Consider the following 22,035-nt stretch of genomic DNA (forward strand, 5'->3'; position numbering starts at 1 on the left):
CGCTCTCATAGCAGATTTGAATGGAAGCGAAAGAGAGATGGCGGATCCTACTTTTTGAGTAGTAAATTTCAGAGCACTTTTACTGCGTTTAGACTTTAATTTGGGTCGCATTATGAGGGACTAAATATGGGTTAATTCAATTGGGAAAACGGACACATTGCTCTAAGAAAAACTACTACATCTCAATTGAAAATATTTGAAGTACAGATATTACATTTTATTTACAGTTTTTGTTAGCTATATGCAAGAAACACCTTCCCCAACAAAAATTACTCTTAAACGAATATTGAACCTCGAATTTTCGAGAAAGTTTTGAAAACCACACCAAACGGCATAAATTTTAATAGCGAGAGGTACAGTAACTATTAAATTTATGCAAATTTCATTCGATTTTATTATTGTTGCTGAATTTCATTTATTTCGCCGGCCGCTGGTTTACTTTTCTACTCCAAGCCATTGGATTATCATTAATAATTCTGATCATAAAAGTAGTTATAGGTGGTTATAAAAGTGGATGCGCGACCGACAGGTGGAGCGGATGCTGAGCGGTGTTGGCGAGTTGTTTCGCGCCGAATGTCATTTCGTCATTTCTTTCTCTATTTTGCACGTTTTGTCCTTTCGTTTACAGCTGCGCTAGTTTCATGTAACGCTTGGCATTGTAAATGAATGTATGTATGCGTGAATGTATACTAACGTTGCCTTAGGCCTTTACGTAAAAGGTTAGTGCCTCAGAGCAGTTTTTAATTTCGCATACGCACATTTATAAATATTTAACGTTTCTTTTATTGCCTCATTTCTTACATTCGTCTCTGAATGTTTCAATATTTAATTCGCCCAGTTTTATGCTAATACCGTTTTTTATAACTCATTGATGTAAGCATGTGTATGTAAATGTATGTGTTGAAATGAGGTCTATTTGATATGCCTTTTAGGCTTTTAAGCCTATCTTTTGAGAATAATGTAATCGAAGAAAGCTGGCGCGCTTAATTTCTAGCGTCAAAGTAATACTAAGAGTAGGCATAGATCTGATAGGCAAAGATTTTTGCTTAAGATGCCATTAGCACGTAGACCCATTCTTTTGAACAACTGCTATTATAAATAATATATTATAACACAAAGTGAAAAAATAAAACACGAAATTTCTGCTATGTTGACTGATTTTTTTCATTTTATTTAGTCCATGTGTAACCTTTTGTAGCTTCGTTTCCTGATTAAGGCAAGTACTTTTTTCAATGGCCTCTTTTGGCAGATAATGCATGAGTCGTGTCAAGCTGTGATGTGATTTTGATACAGTATTATTTGGCATTTGATCATAGAAAGACTTATGACCTTTATATGGAGATCTTAAATTGAAATCGCACAAAATACAACTAGTGTATTTCTGGCTTAAGCAACAAGCAAAATTGCCGCTTTCGGGACGAAGAGCAACCTGAAAGACATCGGAGCTACCACTTCATCCAGAAGAAGCAAAGCTTTGGTGTTTTTTTGTGTTCCGGTGGAATCAACGGATCATATTCTTCAAAAATGATGTCCGTGATAACGTAACCGTCAATGACGACCGTTTTCGCTCCATGATACCTCTTCTCACACATCACATCAATCAATGGATTTATTCACGTTTTGGGTCGTTGGATTGGCCACCAAGATAGTGTGATATTACACTGTTAGCCTTTTTCCTATCCGGACAACCCCGCGTCGATTCAGGCCTTGGAGCAAAACAACACGCGTGTTATTCGCCTGTGACCAGTCGAAATGATCTTCAAAAAATAGAGATATTATAAGAATAGTATTCCTTGCTGCAAAGATTACCATCAGACTCCGGAAAAAGGACCAGAGAGGGATATTCAGAAATCCCACTACGATTACATCCCTGATAACGTGTACCACTGTCCCGCTGAATCAACTCTTAGTTGCATATTCTCCGAAAGATATGGGAAGTAGAATCGCTGGAGAAGAAGTACCGAGAGCTTTTTCACGGATGGATCGAAGCTCAAGGAGAAGGTTAGATTAGGTGTCTTCTGTCGGGAGCTCTCAATCAACTCTTGTTTCAGACTGCCTGCCCAATGTAGTGTAGATGTGGAAACCTACAACGTAGCTGCATATGTACTTCTCAGAAGTGAAAGATGCAATCGTATAGAGATCTTGAGCACGTTAACAATGAGTTGAAATCTAGTCAGGAATCCATGACCTCAATAGCAATAGCATTAAGATATTTCCATATTTAACTTGTCTAGGAGCCTTGCCACAATGGAATCATCAGAAACTTAAAAGCCGACGAGATTGCAAGAAAGGACTCCCTTAGCCAAATTCCATCAGTGGGAGCGAGCACTTGCTCCCCTGTTTTCGTACATTCGGGCTTTGGATCTAATCGGACTCGCGTGAGCTCAGCAAGTATTGGTCAACAACCAGGACTTGAGAGTTGGGAAAGCTCAGAGTGGAATTTAGAAGATCAAATGAACTACTAGCTCTTAGCAAGCCTCACATTACTATATTGATAAGTGCTCTAACTAAACACTATCCTATTAGCCTTCTTGAGGTAAGGCTAAAGATTTTGGAGGACGCTACTTGTCAAAGTTTCAAGGAGAAAGATAAAGGGGAAACATTTAGACACTCTCTCCCCACTGCTCAGCTTTCGTCAAACTAAAGTTGAAACAACTCGGTTGCCATACTATTTATGGCCCCAGCGAATTAGTTGGGGTAGATATTAGCCGCCTAAATTAAGTTGTGGCAGGCTGTAGGAAGTTAGGATTCAGACATCTGAGAGAATATTTTCTTAGCTCACAACAGGATGTTTGAGTGCTTAAATGTGTTTAATTTGAAGGTAGGTCGACCGTATATATGCCGTAATAAAAACCTTCTATACAATCCAAAAAAACTATGTATGTAGTATACTAACAAATTGTATAATATCCTAACAAATGAAACATCTGGAAGGAGAGTTTCGAAATGTCAGAAATAAGGTTTTGTATTTTCGTCTCCGCATTTGCAAACAAAAATATACGTATTTGTATTTGAAAACCTGATGTTCTTCGAAGGAGTTATTTCCTTTAAATCGTCGTGTTCGTTACTTAATTCTTAGAAACAAAATATTTTTCTGGCAGAGCCCGGTGAATACCCATACAAGTATTCTTCCTCTGCTTAATATTAGACTACACTTATTAAAAACTGAAATTTCTTCCCATTATGTAGCAAGATATGTATATAAAATAAATTAATTTTCATAATTCCAATATAAAAGATTGGAATTTTAATTAGGGATCATCGCTAACTAAATCTTCCAAAAATGCGCAAATTCTTAGAAATCAATATCCAAACCACATTTTGCTTCATTAAAGACCAATAAATCTCAAAAATGTGATGCTCATGTGACCACAATGCCATAAAAGACATTTCTTTACAAATCAGCATGAAAAATGAGAGATGAGCAACACCTTATACATAACCACACTGAATTTCTTTTTTGCTCCCAACTATAGATTAATGGTTTGATTATACGCACCCCATAAATGTATGTAAATTCGTGAATGTTTGCGGTTTTCAACGCTGCAATAAATAATCAATATTAGTTGCAACACGAGCCGAGCGCGCGGCATTAGTCATCGACTCAATCTGAATAGGGGCTTGCGCGTGCCATGCGATAACTGGACATGTACGCACACATACATTTATAATTTCACGTATGAATATTGATCAATTGTCTTCCCTTTATCAACTTTCTCGAACGCCATTGAGCTCCGAGACAACCGAGATGTTAAAGCTGAAGTCGCGCTTTGGCAGTCATGAGTCACTCGCGTCCAAGTTTCATGCGCCAGCGGCAGGCAGCAAGCCGCCTAGCACAGCATAAGGCAATTAATCTTACGTGAGTGATGCCGTTAATTTGCTGCATTTAAATGATTTTTCCTTTTCTTTTGTTTTTGTTTTTCTGTTTTTTTTTTTGCCTTTCATTATGCAAATCGTACATAAGTATTGAAAACGATGCACGATTTATGGCCCGCGCTCAACTCTCAATTCGCTTTATTAACATATTGTGATTCTTATTATTGATTTTTCATGTTCTTTTGTTTTTTGGAGAAAAAAAATATCTTGGCACAGGTGTCACCGAATCGCAATTGTTGTTGTATCAAAACGTCCTCATTTTTGTAACTAATTTTTTATTATTTTTCTAGAAATTTACCAAACAAAAGTATAGCAACCGCATCGTTACCAGCATTCAGCTAATTTTGAGTGTCTTTATCTCAGCTCTCAGCTTATCGATATTCATGAGTTGCCAGCTGAAGCCTAGAAATTGCATTTTATTTTTATTTTTCTATTCCAAATACTTGCGGTTTTAGCATGTTTTGGTTGTTTTGCTGCATTCTCATTAGCAATGCAAATTTTCGATAGTAAATTCTCTATGGGACCCCCGAGAGTTAGTAAGCGCTGCGCCGCGCAGTCTGTGCATTTTATTTCTTCGAAAATTTCTTTGCTGACTTGTCAGATTAATTAATTTATTATGGCTTAGAGCAAGCGTGTGCAGTAAATAAACGCACATGCAGCATTAAGTAGCGAGTTTTGTATAGAATTTCAGATTATAATCGAAATTCTAGATTTAATTTGGTTTCAATATGAGCAATTTATTGTCACGTGCAGTATATTGCTCTTCGGCAAGCATTTATAAAACATACTGGAAATCTCTGAAAGATGATTGGCAACTCTATTTTTGCTATAAATTTGTGTAAATATTTGTAGATATCTGAGTTCTTCAATAATATATAAAAATTATATTTTTTACAGTATTTAAAAAAAAAAAGTTTTAAAAATGTGGCAACCCTTTTCATGGAAATGGTGTCTATCTTTGATTGAATTTCTTTAATTTTTCAGAAATGCAGAAAATAAATGTTTGAACACATAAAAATAATTAAAAAATTTTCAAATATGGCATCCCTGCTATATAAGTACATTTGAATAAATGTTTGTATATATTTGAGTGTTCAATAATTTATAAAAATTATTTTTTTTATAGTATTTAAAAAAAAAGTTTTGAAAATGTGGCAACCCTTTTCATGGAAAGGATTATTATAAATTTTTAAAATTTCTTTAAGTTTTCAGAAACGCGGACACAAATTTTTGTTCACGTAAAAGGAATTAAAAAATTTTCAAGATGCGTGGCAACTCTAGTTTTGCTAAAAGTTTCAATAAATATTTGTTTATATTTGAATACTAAATAATTTATAAAAATTATTATTTTTTGCAGTATTCTTTCATACATGTTTAAAAAATGTGGCAACCCTTTTCTTAGTTATGGGGTATCATATGTACATTTTTGAAATAAATTTTTCGGAAATGTGGAAAGCATTATTTTGATTATAGAAAAGAATTGAAAACTCTTCAAATATGGCAACCCTGTTTTATACATTTTTTGGTAAAAACTTTTTAAGCTCGCACATTTTTCTCTTTTGCATATTCTTGCTATTTTTCAAAAATCACATAAAAAAATTCAAATTAATTAACAAAAGTTGGCAACTCAAATTTTTCAATGGATTTGAATACAAGTATATGTGAAATATTTTTATAGTTACAAAAATTAAAAAGTATACCAACTTACTAAAAATATTGATCGTCTATCGTGATATTCAATTAGTGAAATTATAGCAAGAGAGAACACTTTTTAGAATAGAAACGGCTACCTAAGACCCCATTACAACACGCAAGAACTTAATTTTGCACAGAGATCAATTTAGTATCAGTTTATTTAAGTACCCATAATCAAATCGATTTCTATAAAGCACACACAAATTTATACTACTTCAAAATACATATACCCATAGCTAGGAAACCAAGGCTAAAATATTTAAAATATATTTTGTGAAAGTAAGTTAGGAAAAGAAAAGAAAAACAGCTTTTTTAAATATTCTACTATCTTTGCTGGTTCTGTTACGAACGAAATAAAATTTTATAAGATTTTCAAAACTTTAATAAAAATCATAATCCAAATTCTAATGAAACCTTAACAATCAACAATTTTACTAAAATAATAACATTTATATAAATATTTGCTACTTACATCCCCATTTTCGGACTTCGCGCAAATATTCATTCCAGAATGCGCAACGTCCTTCCAGTGGGCCACGTTGCAGCTTCTCCTCTTTATCATCGGTTGAAAAGACATAATACACGGGATCTTTCTTTGTAAAATTTGGCCATTCTTCGCCATCTGTGGCGGGATTGCTGTAAAGAAGAGTTGAAATTATAATTAGCAAGGATACAAAATAAAAAAAATATATACATATGTATATACATACATAATATATATATATATTGACGAAAAATCTTGGCTCAAAAAGAAAAGCGAGTTCTTTTCTTGGACCTTATTAATAACGATTTGTTTGATACAAATTTTGTAATGTTTTATATTCTTTTATATCCTGTCCCTAAATACAATACTTCTCTAAAGCCATTCTTCAAGCCTTTGAAATAAAAAAAAATATAGTAATATTTCATTTTAGTATTAATAATATATAATAATTCTCTTCTGAAAATGAAAAGAAACTGATATAAATTTTTTATTTTTTTTTTTTTGGATTATCACCATTTGCTCTTAAACAACTTTAATCTACATATGATTTTTTTTAATAGGGGGCGGCATCAAAAGCCGGAGTGCGGAACATGAATCCGCTAAGCCCAAGCTACTCCCAACTCCAGACTTGCTCACGGAACCACCTAATTGCGTATTGATTAGAAAGCCGATTGAGGGTGCAAAATACGTTTCATTCCTGTCATATCTGCTCTCACTGGTAATTATATACAGCGAACATATCATATTTTAATATTTTTTTATTTTCCCTCTTGCATTTTAAATGTTATGGAAAATAAAGTTATGAAATTTTTTAAAGAATCCGCAAATTTGAAGAAAAAACTAAATAATCTTATGTTGAAATGGCTACAATTCATGTGAGAGCACGCATATTATGCATCTGTTCTCAGTTCGCTTATAGTGTGGTGTATTTGTCTTCCTCCGCATGGTGTATAGGCATCATCCCTTCACTGAGAATGCTCTTTAAACGAAAGCTGCGAAGGTTGAAACCAACTTTTTCTTACCATAAAAAGCTGCTATAAAAATGAAACGAGACTAAAAATATAGTAGCTTTTCAAGCTTTTCACATCAAAATGAAGCTTTGGTTCAACGCTAGATAAACTTAACGAAAGCCGTGCATACCACCAAAAAAGCAGCCTGTAAAAAGCTTTCGTATTGCATACCAGAGAACGTATGTGCAGAGCAGAGAACGTATATCAGAGATCGTATGTGATAGAAAAGGCAGAGAGCGTTTGTAATACTCGTAATACGTTCTTTGCATTAGGCTTGTTAGAAAACCTAAAATTAGTTTGTTGTCAGCTAAAATGTAAAATACCGTCACAACATTTTCGGAAATTTGCAGGTGAATAAATGAAACACGATATAAAATGGAACATGAGTGAAACAAAATTTTAATATTGGTTGAAACTGGGTTACATATATCTGATAGGAGAACCTTAAAATTTTGGACATATGCACTTACATCTATGTATGTTTTTTGAAGTAGTGAATCGTGTTCATACGTTCTTTTGCATTTTAGTTGACGATATGGTATATGGGAGTTAGGGTAGTATCGTCCCGATTTTATCCCAATACCAAATACTATTAACACGCCACATACCAAAAAACAATCATATAGAGTAAAGTCAGCCGGATATTCGAGAGTCCTGATATTAGGTCAAGGGCTAGTCAAGTTTTCACCCAATTGCACCTATTTTATACTGGTTTGTGCAAAACAGTTCTGCAATATTCGTTGAGACAACTCAAATATTGCCGATATATCCAACGTAAAGTCACCATGAAGTTCGAAAAACTTTATATTAAGTATATGGTGAGATTCCACCCATCTTTGATACAAAAAAATGTTATCGTTAGGAAAGGATTCTGTCTGAATTTTAAAGGTACATATGTCTCATACATTAACCGATATTCCTGGTCAAAAGTCAACTGTAGATAATGGGGTCCACATATTCGGTACCTAGCGGCTTGAACAGTTTTTATCCCGTTATATTAAATACTTTTATATTTGTGTACTCGAAAGTGAAAAATTTTGCTATATGGGAAGTAGGAATGGTTGTTGTTGAGATATAAAAAGAAATTGTGCGTACTAAATTTCGTTGAAATCGGTCTGTTTTTTTATCTTACATATACATATTCGTTTGGTAAATATTTTTTGAATATTTTTTTAGCGTTTTCAAATAAATACGTCTTAAACTCAGTAATATACCACTTTACATAAATTAATCGTCGGCAAATTGATAAAATAATAAAAAATCCATTGCTCTACTTAAGCTTGCCGATTGCACACACATACATGCGCAAATATAATGCAATGATATGCATTGACGAATTCACTTAAGCAATGTTAGCAGAACTGTAATCAAATTTAATCGCAGAAGCCGTACTGTTGATTTGATAAATGCGATTCGTTAGCTGAAGAAAATATGAAATTACGCAGAATATATCAAAATAAATGCATTAAAGGCAGTAGTATTGGAAAATAAATTTTAAAAATTACTTTTGAAGTAATAGAAATTGAATATAAACAAAATTCAACTAACCCTACTCATTACGCTTTAAAGTGTGCTACAAAAATAAATAAAAGCACTTGCTTTAAAAGAATTAACTTTGCTGCCCACCGAGCCGTATGAGCAACACAAAAACCAAGCAAACACTTATAAACACACAAACACATATAAACTGTCTGCTACCATTCCGCTTGAGGAGTTTACAGTCGAAAACTGTTGCAATTAAAATTGCACTTCAAATCCACTTGCGTCGGCAAATATACTTTCGAGTGCCGGCCACTCAACACTTTTTATTGCACGCCAAGCCATATTAATGCTCATAAAGCAACCAGTGCAAGTGTATGTGTGTGTGTGTGTGTGTGCTTATCTTACTGCTCGAATGCTGTATTGCTATATTATTAACACATTGAAAGTTTCATCAGCAGCGATCGCCAGTACTTACCCAGTTTTAGCAAATTCAATAACGGCATTCAGCATCCGCTTGCCCAGCTCTCGTTCGACTTGCCGATACTGTAGCGATGTATTCAATGGCTGACCGAAGAAGTACTCGATCTCATCGCCGTGCAGTACGCCCATCCACTCACCCCACAAGGAGGTGCTAGTGCGCTGAAAGCATATAAGAAAATAATTAAACCGTTTTAGTATTGTGGGTTTTTATTGAGAAAAAATAAGAATTATTTTAAATTTGAAGATGATAAGTAATTTTTGCATATAAGTCTATTGTAACAACTTTAAAATTATTTATTCTTAAAAATTTTTCTGAAAATTCTTATATCTAACATATAAAAGTAATAAATTTATTTGCCGAATTTAAGGACATATTTATGCAATTTTCCTCCACATTTATTTATAGCCTCAACTCAGACACGTTTTGCACATACGTTTTTTAGCTTACATATACATACATATATTATATATACTTTAAATAAAAACATTTGTAACTATTTCTGCCCTCACCAGCTAACTTTGTACTTGATTTTCCACTTAAGAACTAAATTATTTGTTCGCTGCTTACCTGTCCATCTAAATTTATCAACCCTCTCCAGCCACACATTTCGCTCAATGACAGTCTCACTCAGACTTTCGAACTTCCCTTCATCATTCCATGGGTAGAGTAGTGTCACAAATGGGTCGATTGTATTTACCTAATTTGTAATTTCTGCAGCTATTTTCCTTTTATTTACGTCTTACTCACATATACATATATTCTATTTAGGAAATTGCTCTACAAAGCTGCCGACGATTCATATGTGAATTTTAATTTTGGAAAGTGTATTTTGGTTTTTTGGTGAAAAATTTAATAAGGCAGATAAACCTCAAAAATTTTATGTATAAATGCATTTAAATTTCGTTATTTCTTTGGGATTGAATAGCCGTACTTATGGACTACTAATTATATTATGTAGTGTATATTGAGATATTAAGGAGTTATACAGTTTGAACTCATATTTGTTTTATATTGTATAATGAGACCTCGCAACTCTTGGAAGAACATATTAATGATACCGAACCGTAGAAAATTTCTTTTCCAAATCAGTAATATAAAGAAGTCGATGATTCTGGACTTGAAAAACCACTAACCTTCCCCAGAAGCTTTAACCGTACATAAGGAAGCTTACTGCCTCTCCCCTACTTCTACTTCACCCATAACTCACTTTTTTGTGTGTCGACAGAGAAAAAGCCACCAGAGTTGGGTGCATGTGCAGTATCTGCAGAATGGCATAAAGTGCTATGGTTGGTGTGGAACTTGCCACATATGCTGATTAGCGCCACTGTTGAGCTCTAACGAGTATCTTTTGCAAGTGTGGTCTTTTATAGAGCCCTCCACCAGACAAAGACCTCATGGAATATAATATTCTAGACTATAGGGCCGGAGAGCCAGAAGACTATATTCGGTGAGAGACCACTTCTTTTACTATTGGCTCAACTGAAGCAGTTTAAAGCAATCAATATTTTTCTTGCTCTCTCGAGCCCTAAATACTTTACCGTATCTACAGGTTGCAGGTGAATGCTTTCCATCCATAAGCACGCTGCTCAAGTCTTTTCAGCAATTCGTTGGCGACCAGGTGCAGATGTAATAATCACCACAACTTGGAACAAAACACATTCGTATTTTGAATCTCATCCTGGACAACGACACATTATCTTCGCTTAAAAAAACAATAACAACCAATTCTGGTCTAGCTTCTAACACTACTCATAAAAATAAAACAAAAAATATATAAACTAAAGTACTCCGACCCCTAAATTAAACAAAAATGTGCGAAAAAATCAAAATGTCACCACCACAAGCAATTGCGTATGTGCAATGATCTAGTAACCTTAACTCAACCACATGTTGACCTGCGGCGATGTCGTTCACCGGCTGGACCAAACGTGTGCCTTCTCTTGCGATATGGCTTATCCACATGTGTGTCGGATAGTTAGGCAAACCACAACCGGGGCACATTACCGTTATAATATTTCTCGCATTTTCATTTAAGCTGCCATCTCGTAAATATCCGACAAGTTCGTATGGAAGTGTGGTTTGGCGTGTGCGCTTCGCTTCACTCCATATAACAAGGCTCTGAAGATTATGCGCTCGCTTGAGCTTACACACACGACAAAGCAAAGAGGTTAGCGGCAATGCTCTCCAGGGGTACACTCTAGCGGTGCGTGTGTTAACTGCTTACTCTACGCAATGTGAGGCAGCTGACTGCCAATGATGTGATATGGTTGTCGGTAGAGCATTAGAGCTTATGTGAGTAGGTATGTATGTATGTACACTTTATCAGCAACTAACCAGAAGCTATTAGACTGTGCTTATGTGAAGGTGTGTCGGTTGTTGGTTTCCCTGTATGTGTCAATACGCTCATACTTGCTTACAAAGTGTTTATGTGCCTAAATGTATGCTATTAATTTCGCTTTTGCAGTAATTTAACTTATCTCCTTTAAGCATGCTTATGCTGTAGCGTGTATTTCGACTACATATCATCTATATCAGTACATCAATGTGTAGACACACTGACCACTCCAAAGCCAGGCTTCCAGGAAACTGTTAAGTAACTTGCTTTAGCTGGCAAATTAGTTGATGACCTCTCAACCGTTTAGTTGTGGTATGCTTTGCAATGGACTTGCCACAATTAAGCCACATTATAATTATGAGTAGTTAGTTGAAACGTTATTATAAGCAGAAAGTAGAAAAGATGTTAACTTCGATTGCACCGAAGCTATAATACCCTTCATAAGCGCAAAAGAATCCTTAAAGAACTTGATTCCAATCGCTCAGTTTGTATGACATATAGCTGTCCTATAGTGAAAGCACTGAAATCACACACAAAAGGAAAGTTTTGCAAAAGTTTCTCTTTTTCAGATAATTATAAGCATCGGATGCAAATAATTACATGCAGAATTTAAATAAATGAAGTATGAAACTCCATCTTTAAAGATATTAAGACTGCATTAGTATTTAAATTATTGTGCTAAAATTCGAAGAGACACTTTAATAAACACTTGGATCGCAATAAATGCGAATGCAATTAAATGTGCTGTACTTTACTATACCTGTTTTCACAACGCAGGATTCAAAGTCCATAATGACAACCGCTACCATAAGTACTTGACCTCCGAGGCAATCCCCTGACAAACCATTAAATCAATGCAAACTCCACAACGAATGAAAATGAAAATCGTCGCACATAAATATTCCGGACTGCTGGCAATTTAATGTATTCATTAAGTTTACGTTAACGGCGCTACGAGGAATTGGTGTGATTTGAACAAAAAAACTTTAAAAAAGAATCAAACACAATATCAGCTACGAGCGACAGACAGGAATGCGTGGCATTGCGTGAGTTATGCATAGAGAACGACCGGCCCCTGGGCAGAGCACCGGGTCAGGATGCGACGTGACTACGCGCAAAGTGTGCGAAGCGAAGAGACAATCGATACAGCAAAAAATAAACAACGAGAGGCGCAGGCAATGCGATACAATGTCACAACAGTGAGAATTTCGGTCATTGTCCTTGACCATAATTATGACAATGAACACACCTTCCCACACACACACACACACACACATAAACACACGCGCGCTCATAAACATAAACACACATAAAAGCGCGCACGTTCGCCCAGAAAGCAATCAGCAAACAAACTAAACAACTTGCTGTCCATCACACCACGCGCCCCCCTGCCAAAATCGGCACCAACTACCACTGCGCTTATCGCGCTACTTATATGGCTATTTAATTTTGTTGACCCACAAGCGCCAACCAACCAACCAACCGGAGCTGGGAAGCTAGCTAATAATGCACGAGTTTGTTTGTTTGTGAGTTTTTAGCCCAGTTTTCTGACCGACGAACGCACCCACAAGTCACCGGGGCGCATTCAGGGCATTCAGCACAAATTCAAAGGCAGACCGGTTGACCGAGCAAACGGTGAATGGCGAAAGTAAAACATTGGCATATATAATGTGTCCTCACCCTTTACTTGTAACGACACTCTAATTTAAATATGAGATATATGTATGTATGTATATGTAAGTATATGAGTGTTTGTGCATATTTGTGTTAGAATTATGTGATTAGTTTGGCCTGCGTGTGTTGCAAGCACATGTCCATAGCTCTGGGACTAAACATTAGTAGAGACTATTTATCACATATATGTGTGTAGGTGTGCACCAGAAAGGCGGATATACATATGTATGTGGTAGTATGTATGATATTATGCCTTTTGATAGGCCTCACCAGCTCAAATTTGTCTAGTCAAAATGACACTTGAATCTATTGAAATGAAAGTTCCTCGTACGCAAACTCATTAGACCTTACCACTTTAGTATTAGACCTAGGTTGAATTTCCTTAAGCAGGTAAAAAATTAAACCTCCAGAAAAACTGTAAATTCCACTCTTCCGAGATTGCGTTTATGGCTGTACTTCCAAATTTCGTATCTCCACAAAACTCAACTATTTAAATGTAATTTTTTACTACGAACAGCTCGGAATTTAAATATTAGTAAAACGTTTAATTTCCATTTCTTTCAGTTTGGTGGGATGTCTGAAAGTATGCACAACCAAGTGTTTAATTCTTGACCTCCCAAATGCGGAACATTCAAGAAGAAAGTGTTGAGTTGTTTCCATCTCATCTTCTTTCAAACAGCTTCTGCAAATGGTGTCGGGCAAGAATCCCAACCTTACAGCATGGACGCCAATAGGGTAATGGCCTATTAAAAGCTCCACAACTAGGGAGAAGCTAGCCTTTCTGAGGTTAAAGAAATCACTAGATCTCCCGCTATCGATCTTGGGCCAAAAGGGTTTTGCGACAGCGCATGCACCCAGGGCATAGATGAGAGTTTGCAAAGCTGCGGCGAAGCCCAGTTATCTAGAAATAAAACACAATACGATACGGGAGCACCGACTCGCTTTTATTCTACCGATAGCGGTTCTAGAGTGCCTTTCCTTGCTAGCACATCAGCTTTGCAATTTCATGCGATTCCGCTATGGCCCGGCACCCATAACAGACTTATCACAAAGACACTCAATGATATTCATAGCGAGGTTAGGTACGCCTCAACCAACTCTGAACGCTCTGTAAATGAGTTCAAGGCTAGTATCGCCACTCTGTTGTCTGAGTGAATGGTCACCTCTCTGAAGGAGGCTGCACTACAGAGCAGCATATCTACTGCTACCTTAATGGCTGCAACATCGGCTTGGAGGTCACTGCAATAGTTAGGAAGTCTGAAGCTGGAGACTGACAGTAAACCTCTCCAACAACCTTCCCCCCAAGCATTGACCCATAAGTAAATAAGCTCACTGCCTCTCTCCTCCAACGGCTTATTTCCACGAAAAACTCCCTCGTCGGTATATGAGCAGAGAAGAAGCCGCCAGAATTTTGGGTTCCGATATGAAGTCAAAGTTTGTGTTAAGGGCTCTCGAATTGCTTTGCAAGTGTGATTTTTTCAAGAGCTTTCCACCACATAAATACTCCATAGAACATAATGGGCTTGACTATGGTGTCGTAGAGCCAGAGGACAACACCGGAATCTTATATCTTTTAGTAAATAAAACCAACTCAGTTTTACTAAGTGCTACATGTCTGCATAGGTAATCACCCGGCATCCACGATCCTCAAATTGTTTTAACAGGTCGTTAACGACCAGGATCCATCAAAGAGGAGAGAGAACTCCACTATGTGGGGTTCCCTTACTCACATTTCTCTTGCGTTGCCCCATTCCGTTTTAATCACTCTGTCGCACAGAAGATTGAGAATAAGGTCAAGCGATTACTACCTAGCGGATGAAAAATTACTGCCCCAATTGTTTTTGTGAATAGAGACAAGGGTTTATATGAGAAATGCATTATGAAACTACAATGATAAATAAAAAAAATCTTCAGTTTAATAGAAAAATATTGAATTTATTTTCATTAAATCTTAAATATGCATTCTGACTTTTTTCCTTAAAAGGAGAGTCTTATAAATTCTTAAACGCTTCCAAAGTACTGATGGATTTTCCTGTTAAATATTTAAGCGATTGATGCATATTAGATTTCGTAAATTTCGGTTCACTGAAAAACAGACATTTCATTCCCTTCACTTTTTAACATAATTCAAAAATGAAAACAGTATATTTCCAGCAATTTTTCTCGGCTCTCAAATAAATCAGAATTATTTACCGTGATATGTATCTATCAGTTATCTAGTTAATAGATTATTCACACTTTTATTGATTATTTGTAAAATTTCTGTGGAAACTCTAGCATTCGTTTACTATGGCAAGTTGTTTACAAAAGTTTCGTTTTGAACACGCACACATACAGGTACACATTTCATTTACATGTTACAATTCACTAAGATCTACATGAAATTCCACCGAAGCTTTTATTCCTTCACCGCGGCCAACTGTGTCAAGGTGATGTCGAAGAAGTAACAACTGTCATTTAGTCACAAGCCACCCACAAATGGCGAGAGACAGTTCATTGCTTTATACCAGAGCTTGGAATGTGTCACTCATTTAATATTTCTTGCCTTTGAAATGCAAGCATTTTGTGTACTTACATCGGAAACTTATTTGTGTGTGTGTGTGCGTGTGTGCTTACATATCCGTAGATGTAGTGTATCCCCTTTGGACGGCATACAGCGCTTACAGAACGTTTGATCGAGTCATACTGCCATGGAGGAAGCATTGCAGCTTGGCATACAAATTCTTAATGGCAGATAAATGAGCCAGTAAGAAAATTTAATACATTTAAAATTTTTTGTACGAATGGGAAAATACAATTATAATAAATAATATCAATTTGTTAAATGAAAAAAAAAATAATAATAATTTATTTATTTATTAAAAATTTAAATTAAATATATTTTTACAAAAAAATTCAAAACAATTTTTTTTTTCAAAAATTTAAAAATATTTTTTTTTTCGAAAAGTCAGAGAATTATATTAACTTCTTGTAATTTTTTATAAGCCTACATAAAATTTAATTTCTAAAATATTTAATAACATTAAATCAAAATTTATTTTAAACAACATTACATTCCGACAGGGTATTTGCAGCGTATGCAAAAGTAAATAGCACTTGCTATTTAAGTACATAGTGGACTCTCATAGATTATTAAGTGCACATCTATTACTCTTACACATACATATATTGTACTATTTTAAGAGCCGGTTAACTTGAATAAATAAATATTAAATTATTGTGGTTCTGAATGCAGTTGGAGGACAAATAAGTAAATATATACGTACAGGAACAAATATATATAAAATGTATATCAATATACTATTTATATTCGTAGAAATGTAGAAAGAAATGAAAAGTGTGTAAAAAATATAATACTTCGCCGTAACATGGTCTTATTTACAATACAACTCTGATAGCATGAAGGTATTTTGGAAATAATGTTTTTTAAAAATTTTAAACAGGTGGCAACTATTCTACATATAAATTCTTCATTAAGAAATGTTTCATGAAAATTTTACCTTCAATTCTGCGCCCATGTTTTGCAAACTCAGTACCTTTTTTTTATTTTCTAACAGGTGGCAACTATTTTCCACATAAATGCTTCTTTGCATGTTAAGTGAAAAATGTTCCTTGAAAATATTTAATCATTTTCCTCTCAAATTCTACGTCCATATTTTGGAAAACCTAATTTTTTATTTCAAAAAGGTGGCAACTATCTACCCCATCAATTCTTTTTTAACATGTTAAGAGAAAGAAATTTTTCATAAAGTGTCACCTACCGTTATAAGTCCATATTTTTGAAAATCAATTTTTTTTTAATTTCTATTAGGTGGCAACTATTTTCCACATAAATGCTTATTTTTATGTTAAGAGAAAAATTATTCCGTTAACAATTTTCCTTCACACTTTTGTGCCCGTTTTAATTTTTTTTTTAATTAAAACACGTGGCAACTATTTCCTACACAAATTCTTCATTGGCATGTTAAGAGAAAGAAGTGCTCCTTGAAAATTTCATTTACAGGTTATGTGCCCATTTTTTGCAAGCTCAGTATATTTTTTTTTCTAACAGGTGGCAATTATCTTCCACATAAATGCTTCTTTATATGTTAAGAGAAAAGAGTGTTCCATGAAAATACGTAATTATTTTCCTTTTCTTCCTGTTTGCGCCCTTTTTTTGAAAACTCTTTTTTGCAAATTTCAAACAGGTGGCAAATACCTCCGACATAAATTTTTCAATAACGGCCAAGATTGATATCACTACCATAACAATTCGTTTTTTATCAATAAGTGAAAAAAAAATTATAACAGGTGGCAACTTCAAAAAAATTATTAAATTTATTTTGCTTAAAACACAATATTTATACTTAAGTGGCAACCACGAATAAATCAAAGTACTAAAATCGATTAAGCCTTCAGTTGGTTGGTACTTAGTATATAATTAAATAGAATGAAAGTTTTAGACAGGTGGCAATACTCCTAAAAAAATTTTTGAATTGTTTACAAATTAAACCTTTTTAACGTAGAAAATGCGAAAATTTAAGTGCTTTTTGGCTAATTACATATCTGGCTTAAACATTTAAAATAGCTGGCAACCCTCTAACTTTGTATATGATTTGTTTTAAACCAAAAAAATTAAAAAAAAGTTAGCAAAACGCTTAAACTTTCCCCCTGGATATTTAGATCAACTACTATGATCGTGACGGAATTTCGTTGCGTAACATAACTTCGGTGCTGTTCTCAAAACTATTCAAAAATTAATTAAGAATCAATAAATTTCACTCTTAGTTTTAAGTAAGTCCCTAATCGCAACTGATAATGTACATAAATACATACTTAGAAAATTTACAGACATATACCTGTCAATACATACTTACACACATATAAGAACAGGTGCGTATCCTGTCACTTGTGAGCACACTTATGATAGCACTGTATGTTCAAAGCACACGCACACAGCAAGTACATATGTCACCAGCTTGCGAATATATGCCGTTATGCATACGTTTGTGTATTTGCTCAGATAGTTGTGTACATTTCATTAATAATTACATTGTATAAATAAACTTTCTTATTTGCCTTATTTTTGCTGCCAACGGTCCGAGCAAATAGTGCAGTATGACGAGCGGAGGGCAAAGCCACTGTCACACACACTCACACACACACACCCACAAATGCAGATGTCAGTATGTAACATGCATTCGTTTATAGCAATACCGCTATCTGCGGGCCTTACACTTTGGCCTTCTCGCTTTATTCATTGCTTCTCTGGCGCTTTTCACCACACAATTTAGCTCTCAATGGAAATAAAAAAAGTACAGCACAGCTGCGCGTTTTCTCAACAGCACCCTTGAAGGTACACAGTGTCAGCAATTTCAATGGACCCACAGACCCACAGACCCACAGACCTATAGGCAGCACATGGACAACTTTGTTGAAAAGCATAAATAAGCATATAAGTATAAATGTGAAGGTGTGCGTGTGTGAGTATATGTGTTGCCGTTCAGTTTGCGTTGGTAATTGCAGCGAACAACAACAAACAAACACTCACAGCCAGGAGCTTGAAAATGTGGCATTTTCAATTGCAACGAAGTCAATACCAACAAGTGTTCGTTTACACGAGGAGAGAAGTGGGTTTCGTTTGGCACTTAAATTTTGTATGTATGTGTGAGTTTCCGTTTGCTTTTTATGCAGAAAAAATAGTTGAAATTTCATTTGAGTTTGTTTAATGTGTTCGGAGCTATTTGCAAAAAAAAAAAGATTATTATACTCGTTCTTTGGTGTCCACTAACATATTTTCGATTATAGCTGAGAAGCTTCTTATATCAGACCAACGATTTGAAGAATATAAAACCACTAGAATCATGCCAGGGTGCCAACCAACATTAAACTGTATGAAGACAAGGGAGCTCAAACTCATTGCACATCCCACGATTACATTACGACCAGTTACGAGGCATGGCGAAGACTAAAAGTAGTATCTGAAATTTCACTCTATTCAAAACTCAAAATTCAAATTAGCCCAATACTTCGATAACCACATTCGACCACAGATTATTCAAGGATCTTTTGGATAACGAGGGAAGTTCACTGCGATAATCTTTGCTTATAAGCCTAACACTTTAGAAGAGAGGTTACTTTTAGAATAATTTTTTATGAATATACTGTCCGAGTTTTCCAATATGAGCTCAATTATCTTCTGCTGAGCATTTTCCAAGAAGTAAAGAACCCATTGGGACTTAAAAAAAACATGATTCCTGAAAAGTAGCATTCCTGAAAACTTGGATCACTGCGTCACAGAGGCAAGTCTTTGTGGTATTTTCTCTGTGGATGAGGAGCACTCGCTGGAGAAGAGGTACAGTGAATTTTATCACGGACGGGTTGAAGCTAGGAGGTACAGTTGGAGGAGAAGTTTTCTGTAAGGAGCTCTGTGTCAATCTTAGGTTTAGGATAAGTAGAGTTTTTTCTTTCAGAATCGGACGGAGTTAGGTCTTCATTATCATCTTGCGTCGTAGCTGAACCAATGGAGCTTTCATGCGTTTAGTAGGCACTGGTCGACGACCCGCTTCTGTGCGACTGCAAAATTATTTTGGGCACTAATAGAACACAGGAGATCTACTGGATTATCAATCTCGAGGTCAATGGTACATTTTTAACTTAAACCGGAATATTTTAACTATGCTACTTATACATTAATAAAATTTCCAATTCAAAATTAAAAAAAAAAATCTTTGTTATCGGCCTGCGGATATTGTCAAAAAATAAGTTGTGTGGACCCCATAAGTTTAATCAAGTCAACAAGATTAGTTATGGCATAGAACTTCCCATTGAATTTATTGAATTTCAAATGTTACGTATACGCTCCGACAAAACAAGAATATATGTATTAAATACATACATATATGTAAAGGGTGATTTTTTAAGAGCTTGACAACTTTTTTTAAAAAAAAAACGCATAAAATTTGCAAAATCTCATCGGTTCTTTATTTGAAACGTTAGATTGGTTCATGACATTTACTTTTTGAAGATAATTTCATTTAAATGTTGACCGCGGCTGCGTCTTAGGTGGTCCATTCGGAAAGTCCAATTTTGGGCAACTTTTTCGAGCATTTCGGCCGGAATAGCCCGAATTTCTTCGGAAATGTTGTCTTCCAAAGCTGGAATAGTTGCTGGCTTATTTCTGTAGACTTTAGACTTGACGTAGCCCCACAAAAAATAGTCTAAAGGCGTTAAATCGCATGATCTTGGTGGCCAACTTACGGGTCCATTTCTTGAGATGAATTGTTGTCCGAAGTTTTCCCTCAAAATGACCATAGAATCGCGAGCTGTGTGGCATGTAGCGCCATCTTGTTGAAACCACATGTCAACCAAGTTCAGTTCTTCCATTTTTGGCAACAAAAAGTTTGTTAGCATCGAACGATAGCGATCGCCATTCACCGTAACGTTGCGTCCAACAGCATCTTTGAAAAAATACGGTCCAATGATTCCACCAGCGTACAAACCACACCAAACAGTGCATTTTTCGGGATGCATGGGCAGTTCTTGAACGGCTTCTGGTTGCTCTTCACCCCAAATGCGGCAATTTTGCTTATTTACGTAGCCATTCAACCAGAAATGAGCCTCATCGCTGAACAAAACACGCGCGCGAAACACATTTCGAACCGAACACTGATTTTGGTAATAAAATTCAATGATTTGCAAGCGTTGCTCGTTAGTAAGTCTATTCATGATGAAATGTCAAAGCATACTGAGCATCTTTCTCTTTGACACCATGTCTGAAATCCCACGTGATCTGTCAAATACTAATGCATGAAAATCCTAACCTCAAAAAAATCACCCGTTATATTGAATAGTGCTAATATTTTGAAAATATTAACTAAATTTGGATTCAACGGGGATATCAAAGTTAAAATTGTTGTTTTATAGAAGATTGTTAGGAAGAACACCTAAAAAATTATAAATTATGAATATTTATGTATGATTTCATATGAGTTTAGTAGCAACTTTCATAAGTGATGCCACTGAATGAAAGTATCTTTTCGACTTTTGTATTTTACTTGATGACAAAAGGCAGATATATAAATATTTCCTTAAAAAAAATCGAGTTATCAGTGAACTCTTTAGAAATCTGAAAATTTCTCCTTCAATCTCAACTTATGAACAGTGTAAAATTAAATTTTCTCTACTTACGTGTGTAAAGTAGTAGTAGTGCACGGAAGCTCCCCGTTCGGCCAACGCTTGGGCATACTCATTAGTAGGGCAGGTGAAGAAGTGATCGCCAACTGCGCGTCCGATTTGCTGCTGATTCTCCAAACCGGGGTTACCAACCCAGCTGGTGTGCTGTAAATACAAAACAAATGAAATCATTGAAAGAAATTAATTACATATTAGTTTAATTATGACTTGAAAACAAATGACTACATGAGTGGGCAGAAAATAGACTTTTATTGACAGTAATAAAGCATCCGCAAAGGCACGATATGTAAATAATATTACTTTTATAGCAGTAATAACAAAAAAATAAATTTAAATGAAAAAAAATCTTGCTTAGTTCACATCAATTAAGGAATTTTCACGCAGTACTTATTTAATTCAGTTCAATTAAAATTTCCATACCAAAAGCCGTACACCTGAAATGTAATCATTGCAAGTAATTTGACTGCATAACCAATTATTACCTAATTAAATAAATCGATAGAGTCGACTGACAGCATTTAGCAAAAACCACAACGGCAAATTGCTGCAATAAGCAGCCCATTCAATAAATCAACAAATTAAAATTGAAATTGTTTCTCAATAACACTTACGTACAACAAAAACAATATGAAACAACAACAATGTGTTGCATTACCAATGACGTGCGCTGCATTTATTTACTCGTATAAATATGTGCAAATATTGGTCAGTGACTGGTCATTGGTCACATCGGTCATTAGTGGACATGTTCGATATGCCACCGAGTTGACCGCGATAAAGTAATTAGTGCACAATGATACGGTAAGTGACATAATTTTTTTAT

At 35.3% G+C, this 22,035-nt stretch overlaps 1 protein-coding gene across 7 annotated transcripts in view; it reads right to left on the bottom strand.

Annotated features, from left to right (window-relative positions):
* The window catches only part of LOC105231876 (acetylcholinesterase), a 195,084-nt gene that overhangs the window by 46,352 nt on the left and 126,697 nt on the right, over positions 1-22,035 (bottom strand). For all 7 annotated transcript variants that reach the window (XM_049449431.1, XM_049449428.1, XM_049449427.1 and 4 more), the window contains 3 exons: positions 21,207-21,356; positions 9,023-9,186; positions 6,044-6,207 (listed from right to left, as the gene is read on the bottom strand). In XM_049449431.1, coding sequence (XP_049305388.1) covers positions 6,044-6,207; positions 9,023-9,186; positions 21,207-21,356 — 478 coding nt within the window. The remainder of the gene's footprint in view (positions 1-6,043; positions 6,208-9,022; positions 9,187-21,206; positions 21,357-22,035) is intronic.

The sequence above is a fragment of the Bactrocera dorsalis genome, chromosome 2 (genome assembly GCF_023373825.1).
Source record: "Bactrocera dorsalis isolate Fly_Bdor chromosome 2, ASM2337382v1, whole genome shotgun sequence".
In the NCBI taxonomy this organism is placed as follows: Eukaryota; Metazoa; Arthropoda; class Insecta; order Diptera; family Tephritidae; genus Bactrocera; species Bactrocera dorsalis.